Here is a 21,227-nt window from a genome sequence, read left to right on the forward strand (position 1 = left end):
CTGAGAGATCATGTGGGATTACTTGAAGTGACATGGGCTGTGCAGTAATATAACATCACCTGTGCATACATTTAGTTAACACAGATCATGTGGGATTACTAGAGGTGACATGGGCTGTGCAGTAATATAACATCGCCTGTGCATACATTTAGGTAACACTGAGATCATGTGGTATTACTAGAGGTGACATGGGCTGTGCAGTAATATAACATCAACTGTGCATACATTTAGGTTACACTGAGAGATCATGTGGGATTACTAGAGGTGACATGGGCTGTGCAGTAATATAACATCGCCTGTGCATACATTTAGGTAACACTGAGATCATGTGGGATTACTAGAGGTGACATGGGCAGTAATATAACATCACCTGTGCATACATTTAGGTTACACTGAGGGATCATGTGGGATTACTAGAGGTGACATGGGCTGTGCAGAAATATAACATCGCCTTTGCATAAATGTAGGTAATACAGAGATCATGTGGGATTACTAGAGGTGACATGGGCTGTGCAGTAATATAACATCGCCTGTGCATACATGTAGGTAACACTGAGAGATCATGTGGGATTACTAGAGGTGACATGGGCTGTGCAGTAATATAACATCGCCTGTGCATACATTTAGGTAACACTAAGATCATGTGGGATTACTAGAGGTGACATGGGCTGTGCAGTAATATAACATTGCCTGTGCATACATTTAGGTAACACTGAGAGATCATGTGGGATTACTAGAGGTGACATGGGCTGTGCAGTAATATAACATCGCCTGTGCATACATTTAGGTAACACTGAGATCATGTGGGATTACTAGAGGTGACACGGGGTGTGCAGTAATATAACATCGCCTGTGCATACATTTAGGTAACACTGAGATCATGTGGGATTACTAGAGGTGACATGGGCTGTGCAGTAATATAACATCGCCTGTGCATACATGTAGGTAACACTGAGAGATCATGTGGGATTACTAGAGGTGACATGGGCTGTGCAGTAATATAACATCGCCTGTGCATACATGTAGGTAACACTGAGAGATCATGTGGGATTACTAGAGGTGTCTTGGGCTGTGCAGTAATGTAACATCGCCTGTGCATACATTTAGGTAACACTGAGAGATCATGTGGGATTACTAGAGGTGACATGGGCTGTGCAGTAATATAACATCGCCTGTGCATACATGTAGGTAACACAGAGATCATGTGGGATTACTAGAGGTGACATGGGCTGTGCAGAAATATAACATTACCTGTGCATACATTTAGGTAACACTGAGAGACCATGTGGGATTACTAGAGGTGTCTTGGGCTGTGCAGTAATATAACATCGCCTGTGCATACATTTAGGTAACATTGAGAGACCATGTGGGATTACTAGAGGTGTCTTGGGCTGTGCAGTAATGTAACATCGCCTGTGCATTCATTTAGGTAACACTGAGAGATCATGTGGGATTACTAGAGATGACATGGGCTGTGCAGTAATATAACATCGCCTGTGCATACATGTAGGTAACACTGAGAGATCATGTGGGATTACTAGAGGTGACATGGGCTGTGCAGTAATATAACATCACCTGTGCATACATTTAGGTAACACTGAGATCATGTGGGATTACTAGAGGTGACATGGGCTGTGCAGAAATAACATCGCCTGTGCATACATTTAGGTAACATTGAGAGACCATGTGGGATTACTAGAGGTGTCTTGGGCTGTGCAGTAATGTAACATCGCCTGTGCATTCATTTAGGTAACACTGAGAGATCATGTGGGATTACTAGAGATGACATGGGCTGTGCAGTAATATAACATCGCCTGTGCATACATGTAGGTAACACTGAGAGATCATGTGGGATTACTAGAGGTGACATGGGCTGTGCAGTAATATAACATCACCTGTGCATACATTTAGGTAACACTGAGATCATGTGGGATTACTAGAGGTGACATGGGCTGTGCAGAAATAACATCGCCTGTGCATACATTTAGGTAACATTGAGAGACCATGTGGGATTACTAGAGGTGTCTTGGGCTGTGCAGTAATGTAACATCGCCTGTGCATTCATTTAGGTAACACTGAGAGATCATGTGGGATTACTAGAGATGACATGGGCTGTGCAGTAATATAACATCGCCTGTGCATACATGTAGGTAACACTGAGAGATCATGTGGGATTACTAGAGGTGACATGGGCTGTGCAGTAATATAACATCACCTGTGCATACATTTAGGTAACACTGAGATCATGTGGGATTACTAGAGGTGACATGGGCTGTGCAGTAATATAACATCGCCTGTGCATACATTTAGGTAACATTGAGAGACCATGTGGGATTACTAGAGGTGTCTTGGGCTGTGCAGTAATGTAACATCGCCTGTGCATTCATTTAGGTAACACTGAGAGATCATGTGGGATTACTAGAGATGACATGGGCTGTGCAGTAATATAACATCGCCTGTGCATACATGTAGGTAACACTGAGAGATCATGTGGGATTACTGGAGGTGACATGGGCTGTGCAGTAATATAACATCGCCTGTGCATACATGTAGGTAACACTGAGATCATGTGGGATTACTAGAGGTGACATGGGCTGTGCAGAAATATAACATTACCTGTGCATACATTTAGGTAACACTGAGAGACCATGTGGGATTACTAGAGGTGTCTTGGGCTGTGCAGTAATATAACATCGCCTGTGCATACATTTAGGTAACACTGAGAGATCATGTGGGATTACTAGAGGTGACTTGGGCAGTAAAATAACATCACCTATGCATACATTTAGGTAACACAGAGAGATCATGTGGGATTACTTGAAGTGACATGGGCTGTGCAGTAATATAACATCACCTGTGCGTACATTTAGGTAACACTGAGAGATCATGTGGGATTACTAGAGGTGACTTCGGCAGTAATATAACATCACCTGTGCATACATTTAGGTAACACAGAGAGATCATGTGGGATTACTTGAAGTGACATGGGCTGTGCAGTAATATAACATCACCTGTGCGTACATTTAGGTAACACTGAGATCATGTAGGATTACTAGAGGTGACATGGGCTGTGCAGTAATATAACATCGCCTGTGCATACATTTAGGTAACACTGAGAGATCATGTGGGATTACTAGAGGTGACATGGGATGTGCAGTAACATAACATCGCCTGTGCATACATTTAGGTAACACTGAGATCATGTGGGATTACTAGAGGTGACATGGGCTGTGCAGTAATATAACATCGCCTGTGCATACATTTAGGTAACACTGAGATCATGTGGTATTACTAGAGGTGACATGGGCTGTGCAGTAATATAACATCACCTGTGCATACATTTAGGTTACACTGAGAGATCATGTGGGATTACTAGAGGTGACATGGGCTGTGCAGTAATATAACATCGCCTGTGCATACATTTAGGTAACACTGAGATCATGTGGGATTACTAGAGGTGACATGGGCTGTGCAGTAATATAACATCGCCTGTGCATACATTTAGGTTACACTGAGAGATCATGTGGGATTACTAGAGGTGACATGGGCTGTGCAGTAATATAACATCGCCTGTGCATACATTTAGGTAACACTGAGATCATGTGGGATTACTAGAGGTGACATGGGCAGTAATATAACATCACCTGTGCATACATTTAGGTTACACTGAGGGATCATGTGGGATTACTAGAGGTGACATGGGCTGTGCAGTAATATAACATCGCCTGTGCATACAGTTAGGTTACACTGAGGGATCATGTGGGATTACTAGAGGTGACATGGGCTGTGCAGTAATATAACATCGCCTGTGCATACATGTAGGTAACACTGAGAGATCATGTGGGATTACTAGAGGTGACATGGGCTGTGCAGTAATATAACATCGCCTGTGCATACATTTAGGTAACACTAAGATCATGTGGGATTACTAGAGGTGACATGGGCTGTGCAGTAATATAACATTGCCTGTGCATACATTTAGGTAACGCTGAGAGATCATGTAGGATTACTAGAGGTGACACGGGCTGTGCAGTAATATAACATCGCCTGTGCATACATTTAGGTAACGCTGAGAGATCATGTGGGATTACTAGAGGTGACATGGGCTGTGCAGTAATGTAACATCACCTGTGCATACATTTAGGTAACACTGAGATCATGTGGGATTACTAGAGGTGACATGGGCTGTGCAGAAATAACATCGCCTGTGCATACATTTAGGTAACACTGAGAGATCATGTGGGATTACTAGAGGTGACACGGGGTGTGCAGTAATATAACATCGCCTGTGCATACATTTAGGTAACACTGAGAGATCATGTGGGATTACTAGAGGTGACATGGGCTGTGCAGTAATATAACATCGCCTGTGCATACATTTAGGTAACACTGAGATCATGTGGGATTACTAGAGGTGACATGGGCTGTGCAGTAATATAACATCGCCTGTGCATACATGTAGGTAACACTGAGAGATCATGTGGGATTACTAGAGGTGACATGGGCTGTGCAGTAATATAACATCGCCTGTGCATACATTTAGGTAACACTGAGATCATGTGGGATTACTAGAGGTGACACGGGCTGTGCAGTAATATAACATCGCCTGTGCATACATGTAGGTAACACTGAGAGATCATGTGGGATTACTAGAGGTGACATGGGCTGTGCAGTAATATAACATCACCTGTGCATACATTTAGGTAACACTGAGATCATGTGGGATTACTAGAGGTGACATGGGCTGTGCAGAAATAACATCGCCTGTGCATACATTTAGGTAACATTGAGAGACCATGTGGGATTACTAGAGGTGTCTTGGGCTGTGCAGTAATGTAACATCGCCTGTGCATACATTTAGGTAACACTGAGAGATCATGTGGGATTACTAGAGGTGACATGGGCTGTGCAGTAATATAACATCGCCTGTGCATACATTTAGGTAACACTGAGAGATTATGTGGGATTACTAGAGGTGACATGGGCTGTGCAGTAATATAACATCGCCTGTGCATACATGTAGGTAACACAGAGATCATGTGGGATTACTAGAGGTGACATGGGCTGTGCAGAAATATAACATTACCTGTGCATACATTTAGGTAACACTGAGAGACCATGTGGGATTACTAGAGGTGTCTTGGGCTGTGCAGTAATATAACATCGCCTGTGCATACATTTAGGTAACACTGAGAGATCATGTGGGATTACTAGAGGTGACTTGGGCAGTAATATAACATCACCTGTGCATACATTTAGGTAACACAGAGAGATCATGTGGGATTACTTGAAGTGACATGGGCTGTGCAGTAATATAACATCACCTGTGCGTACATTTAGGTAACACTGAGATCATGTGGGATTACTAGAGGTGACATGGGCAGTGTAGTAACATAACATCGCCTGTGCATACATTTAGGTAACACTGAGATCATGTGGGATTACTAGAGGTGACATGGGCTGTGCAGTAATATAACATCGCCTGTGCATACATTTAGGTAACACTGAGATCATGTGGTATTACTAGAGGTGACATGGGCTGTGCAGTAATATAACATCACCTGTGCATACATTTAGGTAACACTGAGATCATGTGGGATTACTAGAGGTGACATGGGCAGTGCAGTAACATAACATCGCCTGTGCATACATTTAGGTAACACTGAGATCATGTGGGATTACTAGAGGTGACATGGGCAGTAATATAACATCACCTGTGCATACATTTAGGTTACACTGAGGGATCATGTGGGATTACTAGAGGTGACATGGGCTGTGCAGAAATATAACATCGCCTTTGCATAAATGTAGGTAATACTGAGATCATGTGGGATTACTAGAGGTGACATGGGCTGTGCAGTAATATAACATCGCCTGTGCATACATGTAGGTAACACTGAGAGATCATGTGGGATTACTAGAGGTGACATGGGCTGTGCAGTAATATAACATCGCCTGTGCATACATTTAGGTAACACTAAGATCATGTGGGATTACTAGAGGTGACATGGGCTGTGCAGTAATATAACATTGCCTGTGCATACATTTAGGTAACGCTGAGAGATCATGTAGGATTACTAGAGGTGACACGGGCTGTGCAGTAGTATAACATCGCCTGTGCATACATTTAGGTAACGCTGAGAGATCATGTGGGATTACTAGAGGTGACATGGGCTGTGCAGTAATATAACATCACCTGTGCATACATTTAGGTAACACTGAGAGATCATGTGGGATTACTAGAGGTGACACGGGGTGTGCAGTAATATAACATCGCCTGTGCATACATTTAGGTAACACTGAGAGATCATGTGGGATTACTAGAGGTGACATGGGCTGTGCAGTAATATAACATCGCCTGTGCATACATTTAGGTAACACTGAGATCATGTGGGATTACTAGAGGTGACATGGGCTGTGCAGTAATATAACATCGCCTGTGTATACATGTAGGTAACACTGAGAGATCATGTGGGATTACTAGAGGTGACATGGGCTGTGCAGTAATATAACATCACCTGTGCATACATTTAGGTAACACTGAGATCATGTGGGATTACTAGAGGTGACATGGGCTGTGCAGAAATAACATCGCCTGTGCATACATTTAGGTAACATTGAGAGACCATGTGGGATTACTAGAGGTGTCTTGGGCTGTGCAGTAATGTAACATCGCCTGTGCATACATTTAGGTAACACTGAGAGATCATGTGGGATTACTAGAGGTGACATGGGCTGTGCAGTAATATAACATCGTCTGTGCATACATTTAGGTAACATTGAGAGACCATGTGGGATTACTAGAGGTGTCTTGGGCTGTGCAGTAATATAACATCGCCTGTGCATACATGTAGGTAACACAGAGATCATGTGGGATTACTAGAGGTGACATGGGCTGTGCAGAAATATAACATTACCTGTGCATACATTTAGGTAACGCTGAGAGATCATGTGGGATTACTAGAGGTGACACGGGCTGTGCAGTAATATAACATCGCCTGTGCATACATTTAGGTAACACTGAGAGATCATGTGGGATTACTAGAGGTGACATGGGCTGTGCAGTAATATAACATCGCCTGTGCGTACATTTAGGTAACACTGAGATATCATGTGGAGATGACATAGGCTGTGCACTGATAATAGGATTTTGGTCCTTACCAGGTAAATCCTTTTCTTTGAATCCATAGGGGGCACTGGAGTACTCTTGGTATATGGACGGCTTTAGCAAGAACAGGGCACTGAATATTTAAGTTTATAAATCCCCTCCATATCCCAGAGTACCTCAGATTTTTTTACTGAGCCGAACAGGAGTGATAGAGAGGTTGACAATGGAGAATATATAACATAACGGACAACAATAAAGTTGACATATAACGTTACTGACAACTAAACAGTTGACACCATAACCGATAGAACTTTAAACTTTGAACCAGTCGGTGAGAATGTGTTACCATAAGGTAACACTGCTCTGGGTGGGCGTCCAGTGCCCCCTATGGATTCAAAGAAAAGGATTTACCTGGTAAATACCAAAATCCTATTTTCTTTTTCATCACTGGAGTACTCTTGGGACGTACCAAAGCTTCCCATGTGGGCGGGAGAGCTGTTTGGCACCTGTAACACTAGGCGGCCAAAGCTAGATGCTGATGCCGCAAATGTATCAAACTTTTAAAAACGCACAAACGTGTGCACTGATGACCATGTAGCCGCACGGCAAAGCTGCGTCGTAGAAGCCCCACGACCAGCTGCCCATGCAGTTCCCACAGAACGTGTGGAATAAGCTGTTACTGATGTAGGTGGCTGTAACCTAGCATGAAGATAAGCCTAACGTATGGTCAGTTTAATCCATCTGGATAAGGTCTGCTTAGAAGCTGGCCAACCCATCTTGGCAGCATCATACAGAACAAACAATGGTGTCCGTCTTACGAACTGTAGACGTTCAGGATACATAAACGCGTAGTGCGCATACCACATCCAAAGTTCCAGAATCTTCTGTTAATACAGGAACTACTATTGGTTGATTGATGTGAAAAGATGACACTACCTTTGGCAAGAAAGCGGGATTCGTCCGAAGTTCCGCTCTGTCATCATGAAACACCAAATATGGTGGCTTGCATGACAAGGCACCAAAATCGGAAACACGCCTTGCCAAAGCTAAGGCTAGGAGAAAAATAGTTTTCCAAGTGAGAAACTCAATATTCACTTGTTGTAAGGGCTCAAAATATGAAGACTGTAAGAAATCTAAAACCAGATTCAAGTCCCATGGCGCTGTAGGTGGAATGAATGGAGGCTGTACTCTGAGGACACATTGCAGAAAGGTGTGTACAGACGGCAATAGAGCCAATCGTCTTTGAAAGTAAATTGACAAAGCAGATACCTGCACCTTTAGTGTAGATAAACGCAGTCCTCCATCTAACCCTGTTTGTAGAAATAACAAAAGACAGGATTACTTGAAAGATAATGTCGGAAACTTCCGAGCTTCACACCAACCTATATAGGCACGCCAAATTCTGTAATAATGAGCTGCCGTAACTGGCTTCCTAGCACGTAACATGGTTGGTATAACCGATTCTGGAATGCCCTCTCTTCTTAAGAGGGCGGTCTCAACAGCCACACCCCGTCAAACGCAGCCGCGCTAAATCGGGTAAAGGAACGGACACTGTTGTAGCAGGTCCGGACGTAGTGGGAGCGGCCAAGGATTGTCTGCGAGTAGTCCGCGGAGATCCGAGAACCAAGCTCTCCGAGGACAATGAGGTGCCACTAGTATGACTGTGGCGGACTCTCTTTTGATCCGTTTTAGCAACAGAGGGAGCAGCGGAAACGGTGGAAACAGATACACGAGGCTGTACGGCCATGCGATTGTGAGAGCATCCACCGCCACTGCCTTTGGATCTCACGTTCTGGACACATACTGGGGTGTTTGGTGATTGTGGCGAGATGCCATCAAGTCCACCTGAGGGTAACCCCACCTCTGGACCAACATATGAAACACTTCTGGTTTTAATGCCCAGTCTCCTGAATGAAAATCCAGACGACTGAGATAATCTGCCTCCCAGTTGTCCACTCCCGGTATGAACACCGACAATATCACTTGGTGATATTCGTCCCAGTTGAGGATTCAAGCTACTTCCTGCATTGCCATGCGGCTTCTCGTTCCACCTTGTTTGTTGATGTACGTGACCGCCGTCGCATTGTCTGACTGCACCTGGACAGTCTGAGACCGAAGCATGTGCACTGCTTGTCGTAGCGCATTGTAAATTGCCCGGAGTTCCAGGACATTTATAGACGGCAATCTTTCGTGATCCGCCCAGAGACCCTGGAGCTGACAATTTTGAACTACAGCTCCCAAACCTCAGACTCACGTCTGTCGTTAGAATTGTGTACCAACAGGTATTGGATCGGGCGCTTAAGGGTTGCTGCACCTCTAATGCTGCTGCTAAATATTACTGGGATAGTCACACCCAATTATACAAAAATACAAACAAACAATAACAGCGCTAATTAATGAACTATCACATAAGGATTGAGTGAAAAAATTGTAATCAATTTAATATAGTGGCAATCATTTGCCTAAAAGCAATATACACAGCTCATATAAAATTGTAATATCGATTAAAATTGGGTCTTAGTAGTGAAGTGCCTATAATAAGCAGTCCGTTCCTATTGAGTGAACTGGTTTTGGCAGATATTAAAATTTTTTTTTAGAAAAACAGACTGTCTGCGCAGTCAGCCATCCAACTTTACCAATCCCGCTAGAGGTGAAGTCCCTTGGTGTTTTCAGTTGTTTATAAACATCCCAGCCGGGTTCCTCATTTGTTGCGGTGTCCTTCTCCTTTTAAGGTTGGAAGTAGTAAGATGTATAGAAGATGGTTTATCTGCAAAGTTGTAAGTCCAGTTCGTGTCCGGTTATAGGCAACACTTGATGACCCAACAGTTCCTGACGCGTTTCGCTGTATGCACTACAGCTTTTTCAGAGGATAACTGTATGGCTGAACTGAGCTGATATTTATACCAATACTGATGACCTAACATTCAACACCTGTTCACTCAATCCTTAACTTTAAAACTGGTCAAAACTCATAATGATTATAATATATACATTCTACTGATAGTTCATGGACAGACTCACATAATGAAATTTTATTAATATAATGATAAATCACAATAAAACACATAATATGTAAATTCATGATTACTCATTTAGAAGTACTTCCGGGTTAAAAACGTCATATGACGTATGTCTCTTAATTAGACAATAATTATTGCTTCCATTTATTTATTATTTCAAGAGATCTATATTAACTCCTGATAGGAAATGCCCAAATCATCAAACATTGATAGTTATAAATAGTATGTCCGCCTGTATCACAATATTTAATGATACTTCCGGGTTCGTTGTGCAATTCTACTTCCGCCGTGTGGAGCGCATCCTAGAGGTGTACGTTCCTCTTCCGCTCCACGAGGCTCCTGTTGCCCATAGTCCTCTGCTTTCTGGTCACGTGACTCGTCATTGCCGATCACGTGACCGCTCTACGAGGCTCTTGATGCCCATACTGCTCTGCTCTGCAACATAGTGAAAATAAAAGAAACAATTTCAGCGGTATCGCACTAATGTTTATTGACACAATAATAAATAAAAAATACAACTAGTTTTCCACATCTCGCTGTGACTAATAACAGATAATCAATATAGAATTGCCCCCTCAATCTGTCAAAGCTCCGTTTAATTTTATGTGAAAAGCAATCAGGTCACGTGATCGGACTCGACGAGTCACGTGACCGGGAGTAGAGCAGTATGGGCATCAAGAGCCTCGTAGAGCGGTCACGTGATCGGCAATGACGAGTCACGTGACCAGAAAGCAGAGGACTATGGGCAACAGGAGCCTCGTGGAGCGGAAGAGGAACGTACACCTCTAGGATGCGCTCCACACGGCGGAAGTAGAATTGCACAACGAACCCGGAAGTATCATTAAATATTGTGATACAGGCGGACATACTATTTATAACTATCAATGTTTGATGATTTGGGCATTTCCTATCAGGAGTTAATATAGATCTCTTGAAATAATAAATAAATGGAAGCAATAATTATTGTCTAATTAAGAGACATACGTCATATGACGTTTTTAACCCGGAAGTACTTCTAAATGAGTAATCATGAATTTACATATTATGTGTTTTATTGTGATTTATCATTATATTAATAAAATTTCATTATGTGAGTCTGTCCATGAACTATCAGTAGAATGTATATATTATAATCATTATGAGTTTTGACCAGTTTTAAAGTTAAGGATTGAGTGAACAGGTGTTGAATGTTAGGTCATCAGTATTGGTATAAATATCAGCTCAGTTCAGCCATACAGTTATCCTCTGAAAAAGCTGTAGTGCATACAGCGAAACGCGTCAGGAACTGTTGGGTCATCAAGTGTTGCCTATAACCGGACCAGAACTGGACTTACAACTTTGCAGATAAACCATCTTCTATACATCTTACTACTTCCAACCTTAAAAGGAGAAGGACACCGCAACAAATGAGGAACCCGGCTGGGATGTTTATAAACAACTGAAAACACCAAGGGACTTCACCTCTAGCGGGATTGGTAAAGTTGGATGGCTGACTGCGCAGACAGTCTGTTTTTCTAAAAAAAAATTTTAATATCTGCCAAAACCAGTTCACTCAATAGGAACGGACTGCTTATTATAGGCACTTCACTACTAAGACCCAATTTTAATCGATATTACAATTTTATATGAGCTGTGTATATTGCTTTTAGGCAAATGATTGCCACTATATTAAATTGATTACAATTTTTTCACTCAATCCTTATGTGATAGTTCATTAATTAGCGCTGTTATTGTTTGTTTGTATTCACGTCTGTCGTTAGAATTATCCAATTCCAGGCGCCGAACAATTTCCCTGCAGTTAGATTGTGTACTTTGAGCCACCAGAGTAGAGATACCCTAGCCCGTGGCGACAACCTCACCCTGTGGTGAATCTGCAGATGCGAGCCCGACCACTGTGCGAGCACATCCAGTTGAAAAGGACGTGAGTGAAATCTTCCGAACTGAAGTGCTTCGAAAGCCGCAACCATTGTGCCTAAGAGGCGAATGCACAAATGTACCGAGACTGCGCGTGGCTTGAGCACTAATTGTACCAGATGACGAATAATCTGTACTTTCTGTTCTGGTAGGTAATTCTTAGATTTACCGTTTCGAGAATCATACCTAGGAATTGAAGTAATTGAGACGGAATTAGATGTGATTTCTTGAAGCTGACAATACAACCGTGCTGAACTAGTACATTGGCCCTCATTCCGAGTCGTTCGCTCTGTATTTTTCATCGCATAGCAGTGAAAATCCGCTTAGTACGCATGCGCAATAGTCGCACTGCGACTGCGCCAAGTTATTTTGCTAAGAAGATAGTATTTTTACTCACGGCTTTTTCTTCGCTCCGGCGATCGTAGTGTGATTGACAGGAAATGGGTGTTCCTGGGCGGAAACACGGCGTTTTAGGGGCGTGTGGATAAAAACGCTACCGTTTCCGGAAAAAACGCAGGAGTGGCCGGAGAAACGGGGGAGTGTCTGGGCGAACGCTGGGTGTGTTTGTGACGTCAAACCAGGACGACAAGCACTGAACTGATCGCAGATGCCGAGTAAGTCAGAAGCTACTCTGAAACTGCTAAGTAGTTTGTAATCGCAATATTGCGAATACATCGTTCGCAATTTTAAGAAGCTAAGATTCACTCCCAGTAGGCGGCGGCTTAGCGTGTGCAACTCTGCTAAATTCGCCTTGCGAGCGATCAACTCGGAATGAGGGCCATTGTACGTTAGCAACGCATGTTGGAGGAGCATCTGTTGAGACGGAGCTTTGATGAGCAGATCGTCCAAGTACGGAACTATTATCACTCCCAGGGATCTGAAATGAGCTATCATCACAGACATCACTTTGGTGAATACCCGAGGAGCTGATGAGAAGCCAAACGGTAGAGCCTGAAACTGGTTATGGTTCTGCCGTATTGCAAAACGCAAGAACCTCTGATGAGGTGGCAAAATCGGAATGTGTAAGTACGCATCCTTGAGATCTAGCGTAATCATGAATTCCTGTGGCTCTAAACCTGCACCGCAGAGATTCCGTCTTGAATCTGTAGTAAGTGACGTACTGATTGAGACCCTTTAAGTTCAATATTGGCCTGACGGAGCCATCCGGCTTTGGTACCACAAACAGACTGGAATAATAACCCTGACCTTGTTGTTGTACAGGGACCGGAATCAAAACTGCTGAATCCAGCAGGGATTGAATGACAATTTGCAGAACCGCACTCTTGTCGTCCGACAGAGGCAGTCCTGTCTTGAAAAACCGAAGTGGCGGGAGACAGTCTAACTCTATTTTGTAACCTTTTAACACTAAATTGTGGATCCACCCATCTGTGGATGTCTGGAACCACGCCAAATGGAACGTCTGAAGGCGAGCTCCCAAAATTGGAGATCAAAGATGGATTGGGAGCCCGTCATGCCACTGGCTTGTCGGTGACCTTAGCGTCCTGACGACTGGTGTTGGTTTGTTGGAAACTACGTCCTTGACCTCGTCTACCAGTCATGGCTGTTCCTTTACCACGGCCTCGAAAGGGCTGAGGTCTAAAGGATTTGAACGCCGGGCCAGAGTATTTCCGTCTAGGTACCGTTGGAGGCAATGGTAGGAAAACAGACTTTCCTCCCGTGGCCTCAGAAATCTATTTGTCCAATTCAGGACCAAGCAACTTCTCGCCACCATAAGACAACGCCTCTATACCTCTATTGACCTCTGCCTCCGCTTGCCAAGAACGCAGCCAGAGTGCTCGTCGTGCTGTAACTAGCGATGATGAAAGGCGGCAGCGTGAGCTGACCGTCCCCAGCATACCTGAACTCCTGTGGTGAGGGGCTATGACGGGGCTTCTTCTTTAAGCTCCGTCTAGCTTCCTGCAGGATGTCTGCTCTTGGCTGTGAGGGTGCTCTTTTAGTGAGGACCGACATGCCAGTAGCTGCTTGTAGCAGCTTCCACTATCCCGGACCCACGCCTTTTGGAAGGGGGGGAAGGGATGTGAATAAAGTGTAGTAAAAATAAAAAAATCAAAATAAGTGTGGGCGCGCCACACAATCTCTGTTAGTGCTTGAGCACAGAAAAAACACTGAGGTACTCTGGGATATGGAGGGGAGGAGAGTTCCTTTATAGCAACAATCATGTATTAAATGGTTTTGCCAATTTAGGTTCTATTCCCCTGGAATCACTAGTGTCGACACAGGAATCAGATTCCGTGTCGGTATCAGTTTTTACTATTTGTGCAAATGGTCCCCTGTGGATGAAAAGGCAGAACTATGAAAAATCACATCTTCCACTGATTTTCTCCAGGTTTCTGCATGAGACTCAGACTTATCCAATCTCTTACTGATATGATTCACACTATCACGTAATTCTTTCACCCATTCAGGCTCATGGTGTGCCGGCAGCACCACCACATTACAACTCTGTGTCCCTAAAATGGTTCCCTCAGGGGAGAGCTCCCTGCCTCAGACATGTCACACACGTGCACAACCACACCACAGACACTCCGGGGCTTATAGGGGACAGACCCACAGTAAAATCTGTCAGGACACAGATAGGATTTTCCAGCTCACAACCCAGTACTAGTGATAATAACCATGTAACACAGAATGTCCACAGACCTGTAGCGCTTTTATAATGATAAATTCACAATAAGGCACCAAATTACACTGCGTCACCCCTGTTTTGCACCCTGATACTTGGGTCAGAAGAGTAGAAGGACCAGTGTTCTTCTCTGCAGCTTGCTAGGAGAGAAAATGGCGCTGAGGAGTGTACTGGCTGACTGAGGAGGAAGCCCCGCCCCCTGTAATGGCGCGTTTCTCCTCAGAGATTCCAATTCTAATTTTTATACTGGCGGGGGTAGTACTGTGCCTCAGCAACTTATGTCCCCTTATTAGCTAGTGATGATTATAATTTATGCTGCTCAGGGCGCCCCCCCCCCCCCCCCCGCGCGCCCTGCAGTGCCTGTGTGTGAACGGTAGCATGGCGCGCAGAGTTCCCGCCCACTGCGCGGTACCTGTTAGCCGTCACGATGGTTGAAGATACTTTTTCTTCTTACACTCACCTGTCTTCTGGCTCTGTAAGGGGGGTGACGGCGGGCTGTGGGAGTGAGCACATAGCCGCAGCTAGCGTTCAGTACCCTTCAGGAGTTAATGGTGTCGTGTCAGCCAGAAGCAGAGCCATGAAACTCTTCAGGAAGTTGGTTCCTACTTCTGCCCCCTCAGTCCCACGAAGCAGGGAGACTGTTGCCAGCAGCCTCCATGAAAATAAAAACATAACATAAGTCTTTTCAGAGAAACTCAGTAGAGCTCTCCTGGAGTGCATCCAGTCTGCCTGGGCACATTTTCTAAACTGAGGTCTGGAGGAGGGGCATAGAGGGAGGAGCCAGTTCACACCCTTGAAAAGTCTTAAAGTGCCCATGGCTCCTGCGGAACCGTCTATACCCCATGGTACTAAAGCAGACCCCAGCATCCTCTAGGACATATGAGAAAAGGCCTCCTCAGCTTGCTCAGGGGTTGTGTCGGCAATATTCAACACATCTCTCATGGCCTCAATCATCAACTGCACCCCCTTATCAAGTGATGCCGTCCCCCTCGACACATCCCAGTCACTGTCTGCAGTGTCAGAATCGGTATCCGTGTCATCCTGCGTAATGTGGGCAAGATCACGTGTGTGAGAATGTACCGCAGGGGACCCCGAGGGAACAGCCATAGAGGACTGTAATACCTGAGTGGCAGTTTCAGTCCTAGCAACACGGTCAGAAATCTACACACAGGGTAAAGGGCAGACAGAGTCCCCCCACCCCCAAGAATGGCAGAGAGACGCAGAGATTGGAGCCAATCCACACACAGCGCTATAACATGTATAGGGAGACCCCAAACCAGCGCTGACTGTGTCCATTAATAGGTGACCCTGTCTATATACAGCCCCCCTTCTACCGTACAGATAGCTGGAGTTGCTCTGTAGGGACTGCTCTTCACAGGCAGAGTGGATGCAGACAGGAAAATGGCGCTGAACGCTGCTGGGTCCGCTCTGAGGAGAAGCTCCGCCCCTGTAATGGCGCTGTCCTGCCGCTCTTGAAGATTATCCTGGCATGAGGAGTTTTGGTGCTGGCTGAGATACAGGGACCCCGACAGGCTGTGTGGTAAGTATAGGGCGTAGGTGTCGGCTCAGGGCGTCCAACACAACGCCGCACCAAGTGCTGCTGAGCCCCGGAGCGCAGTTATCACTGCGCTCCCTACCCTGTTGCCGCCTTCTTCACATCGGCTCCACACTTGCCAGGGGCCGACGACTCTTCAGCTCTGCAAGGGGGTGGTGGCATGCTGCTGGGGTGAGCGTTCCCCTGTGGCGGGGAGCGATCTATCCCCTCTGGAGCTCAGTGTCCAGTCAGAGGAGATAGTGGCTCAGACCCCGCAGGGCGGACACTGCTCCCCCCCTCAGTCCCTCGATGCAGGGAGGATGTTGCCAGCAGCATCCCTGTAAAAAAACAAACTCTAAAAAAACTTTTACTAAAGAAGCTCTGTAGAGCTCCCCTAGCTGTGACCGGCTCCTCCGGGCACATTTTCTAACCTGAGTCTGGAGGGGAGGTCATGGAGGGAGGAGCCAGCCCACACTGTTGGACTCTTGGGGTGTCGGTGGCTCTTGGTGGGCCCGTCTATGCCCCATGATACTAATATGGACCCCAGCATCCTCTAGGACGTAAGAGAAAAGTGGTTTATATACAGACCGTTGTGTGCTAATAGTGACACTCTCAGGGCATGTAATACCATAGGCAGAGGTACTGTGAGGGGGAGAGCAGGATAGGGGCTGATGGCTCCTGATGTATGAGATACACCAGAGAGTGTGGGGAGGAGACTGGTCAGATCTCTGGGCTGGTAACACACAGTGACATGATGTGAGGGGGGAGAGCAGGAGTATAATAGAGGTGATGGCTCCTGACTCCACGCTGGTAAAATACATATTCCTCATAAGTTTGTACTGACAGAGGAGGGTGTAGGATAAGAGATTGCTGTAGTGACTGAGCAAGGAGAATATGTGACTCTTTTATGTAATAAGTGTATATTACTCACCTGTGCTGATATCTGTAGGGATTTCCTCCTCCTTACACTGCTGATCACCCCTCACATACGTCTCTTCTTCTCCCTCTATATCTTCTGCCTTTATATCAGTCACATACGTCTCTTCTTCTCCCTCTATATCTTCTGCCTTTATATCAGTCACATACGTCTCTTCTTCTCCCTCTATATCTTCTGCCTTTATATCAGTCACATACGTCTCTTCTTCTCCCTCTGTATCTTCTGCCTTTATATCAGTCACATACATCTCTTCTTCTCCCTCTATATCTTCTGCCTTTATATCAGTCACATACGTCTCTTCTTCTCCCTCTGTATCTTCTGCCTTTATATCAGTCACATGTGTCTCTTCTTCTCCCTCTATATCTTCTGTTTTAATATCAGACTGACGTTCTACCTAAAAGACAAACAAACACTATAATGACATTTGCACAGTCAGATTAAGCTGAGGTGAAACAGTATAATATCAGTGTATAAGACACACAGCTCCTCTACAGATCATATAGTGACAGTCACTTTGGTATATTGGGGAGACCCTAAATCCCACCTACCTGATCCTCCTGTGGGATCCTGTGATTCTCCTCTGTACAATCCTGGGAATACAGAGGACGGGGACATCTCTCTGGGGTATCTCTGTTACTAGGCCCATCTGTAGGAGACACACAGTGACTGAGTACAGTGTATATATGTGATTATCAGATGATGTGTGTATATAGGGGCCCCCATACCTGCTCTCCCCTGTACAATACATGACAGTCTCCTCTTACCCAGTGATGTGAGGGGCCGGTGATTCTCCATCATCCTGTCCTTGTACAGACCCCTGTGTTCCTCTATATACTCCCCCTCCTGCATGGAGACATAGACAGTGACATCCTGACACCTTATAGGTACCTGACACACACAGTGATACAGTCATCACCCAGACACATACCCTGGTGTTACTGTATAATGTCCCATTCCCAGCAGTCACCTCTCCAGTCATCACCCAGACACATCCCCCGGTGTTACTGTATAATGCCCCATTCCCAGCAGTCACCTCTCCAGTCATCACCCAGACACGTCCCCTGGTGTTACTGTATAATGTCCAATTCCCAGCAGTCACCTCTCCAGTCATCACCCAGACACATCCCCTGGTGTTACTGTATAATGCCCCATTCCCAGCAGTCACCTCTCCAGTCATCACCCAGACAGATTCCCTGGTGTTACTGTATAATGCCCCATTCCCAGCAGTCACCTTCCCAGTCATCACCCAGACACATCCGCGTGTTACTGTATAATGTCCCATTCCCAGCAGTCACCTCTCCAGTCAACATCCAGACACGTCCCCCGGTGTTGCTGTATAATGTCCCATTCCCAGCAGTCACCTCTCCAGTCAACATCCAGACACGTCCCCTGGTGTTACTGTATAATGCCTCATTCCCGGCAGTCACCTCCCCAGTCATAATCCAGACACGTCCCCCGGTGTTACTGTATAATGTCCCATTCCCAGCAGTCACCTCTCCAGTCATCACCCGGACACGTCCCCCGGTGTTACTGTATAATGTCCCATTCCCAGCAGTCACCTCTCCAGTCGTCACCCAGACACGTCCCTCTGTGTTACTGTATAATGTCCCATTCCCAGCAGTCACCTCTCCAGTCATCACCCAGACACATCCCCTGGTGTTACTGTATAATGCCCCATTCCCAGCAGTCACCTCTCCAGTCGTCACCCAGACACGTCCCTCTGTGTTACTGTATAATGTCCCATTCCCAGCAATCACCTCTCCAGTCTTCACCCAGAAACATCCCCTGGTGTTACTGTATAATGTCCCATTCCCAAAAGTCACCTCTCCAGTCATCACCCAGACACATCCGCGTGTTACTGTATAATGTCCCATTCCCAGCAGTCACCTCTCCAGTCAACATCCAGACACATCCCCCGGTGTTGCTGTATAATGTCCCATTCCCAGCAGTCACCTCCGCAGTCATCACCCAGACACATCCCCTGGTGTTACTGTACAATGCCCCAATCCTGTCAGTCACCTCTCTAGTCATCACCCAGACACGTCCCCTGGTGTTACTGTATAATGTCCCATTCCCAGCAGTCACCTCTCCAGTCGTCACCCAGACACGTCCCCTGGTGTTACTGTATAAAGTCCCATTCCCAGCAGTCACCTCTCCAGTCATCACCCAGACACGTCCCCTGGTGTTACTGTATAAAGCCCCATTCCCTGCAGTCAACAATCCAGTCATCACCCAGACACGTCCCCCGGTGTTACTGTATAATGTCCCATTCCCAGCAGTCACCTCTCCAGTCATCACCCAGACACATCCACTGGTGTTACTGTATAATGTCCCATTCCCAGCAGTCACCTCTCCAGTCATCACCCAGACACATCCACTGGTGTTACTGTATAATGTCCCATTCCCAGCAGTCACCTTTCCAGTCATCACCCAGACACATCCCCCTGTGTTACTGTATAATGTCCATTCCAAGCAGTCACCTCCCCAGTCATCACCTAGACACATCCGCGTGTTACTGTATAATGTTCCATTCCCAGCAGTCACCTCCCCAGTCAACACCCAGACACGTCCCCCGGTGTTACTGTATAATGATCTCACCTCACCAGTCATGTCCCTGTATTATTACTATAGATGTAAGTGATGCTCCCAGATCCCCTCACCTCCCCACTCATGTCCCTGTATTATTACTATAGATATAAGTGAAGTCACTGTTATGCTCCCAGATCCCCTCGCCTCCCCAGTCATGTCCCTGTATTATTACTATAGATATAATTGATGTCACAGTGACACTACCAGGAGTGTGATATACATTTGCTCCATACTGCTCCAATTATCATATGTTACACATGCCAGGTATATTATGGTCTCTGCTTTAATATATCCTAGAATTTGAGCAATATTTTCAATCCCCACAATTACATATTATAAAATTACTAATAATAATTTTAAACAACAACAACAACACTAAAGGCTGCACCCCAGTATAAAAATAATAACAGGACACCACAGGCTGCTCCTCCTGTATAAAAATCATAACAACAGGACACCCCAGGCTACTTCCCCTGTACAATAAAAATAATAACAACAGGAGGACACCACAGGCCGATCCCCCTGTATAAAATTTTTATCAGGACACCACAGGCTGCTCCTCCTGTATAATAATAATAACATCATCAACTGGACACCACATGGTGCTCCCTCTGTATAATAATAAAAAAAGATAACAGGACACCACAGGCTGTTTCTCCTGTATAATAATAACAACAACTGTACACCACTGGCTGCTCATTTTGTATAATAATAATAATAATAATAATAATAATAATAATAACAGGACACCACAGGCTGCTTCTCCTGTATAATAATAACTGGACACCACAGGCTGCTCCCCCTGTATAATACTAACAGGATGCCACAGGATGCTCCTCCTGTATAATAATAATGACAACAACAACAACAACAACAACAGGACACCACAGGCCGCTCCCCCTGTATAAAATTTTTATCAGGACACCACAGGCTGCTCCTCCTGTATAATAATAATAATAATAACAACAGGAAATCACAGTCTGCTCCCGCGTATAATAATAATAACAGGTCACAACAGGCCACTCCATCTGTATAATAACAACAGGACACCACAGGCCGCTCCCCCTGTTTAATAATAATAACAGGACACCACAGGCTGCTCCCCCTGTTTAATAATAATAACAGGACACCACAGGCTGCTCCCCCTGTATAATAATAACAGGACACCACAGGCTGCTCCCCCTGTTTAATAATAATAACAGGACACCACAGGCTGCTCCCCCTGTTTAATAATAATAATAAAAGGACACCACAGGCTGCTCCCCCTGTTTAATAATAATAACAGGACACCACAGGCTGCTCCCCCTGTTTAATAATAATAACAGGACACCACAGGCTGCTCCCCCTGTATAATAATAACAGGACACCACAGGCTGCTCCCCCTGTTTAATAATAATAACAGGACACCACAGGCTGCTCCCCCTGTTTAATAATAATAACAGGACACCACAGGCTGCTCCCCCTGTTTAATAATAATAAAA

General features: G+C 45.2%; 1 protein-coding gene across 1 annotated transcript in view; it reads right to left on the reverse strand.

The window, feature by feature from the left end:
• LOC134983751 (oocyte zinc finger protein XlCOF6-like) overlaps nt 1-21,227 on the reverse strand; it is a 105,316-nt gene that overhangs the window by 59,867 nt on the left and 24,222 nt on the right. Inside the window, exons 3-4 of the mRNA XM_063949394.1 lie at nt 12,159-12,228; nt 7,162-7,222 (exon numbers count right to left, since the gene is read on the reverse strand). Of these exons, the coding sequence (XP_063805464.1) occupies nt 7,162-7,222; nt 12,159-12,228 (131 nt within the window). The remainder of the gene's footprint in view (nt 1-7,161; nt 7,223-12,158; nt 12,229-21,227) is intronic.

Source organism: Pseudophryne corroboree (assembly GCF_028390025.1).
Source record: "Pseudophryne corroboree isolate aPseCor3 chromosome 3 unlocalized genomic scaffold, aPseCor3.hap2 SUPER_3_unloc_23, whole genome shotgun sequence".
In the NCBI taxonomy this organism is placed as follows: Eukaryota; Metazoa; Chordata; class Amphibia; order Anura; family Myobatrachidae; genus Pseudophryne; species Pseudophryne corroboree.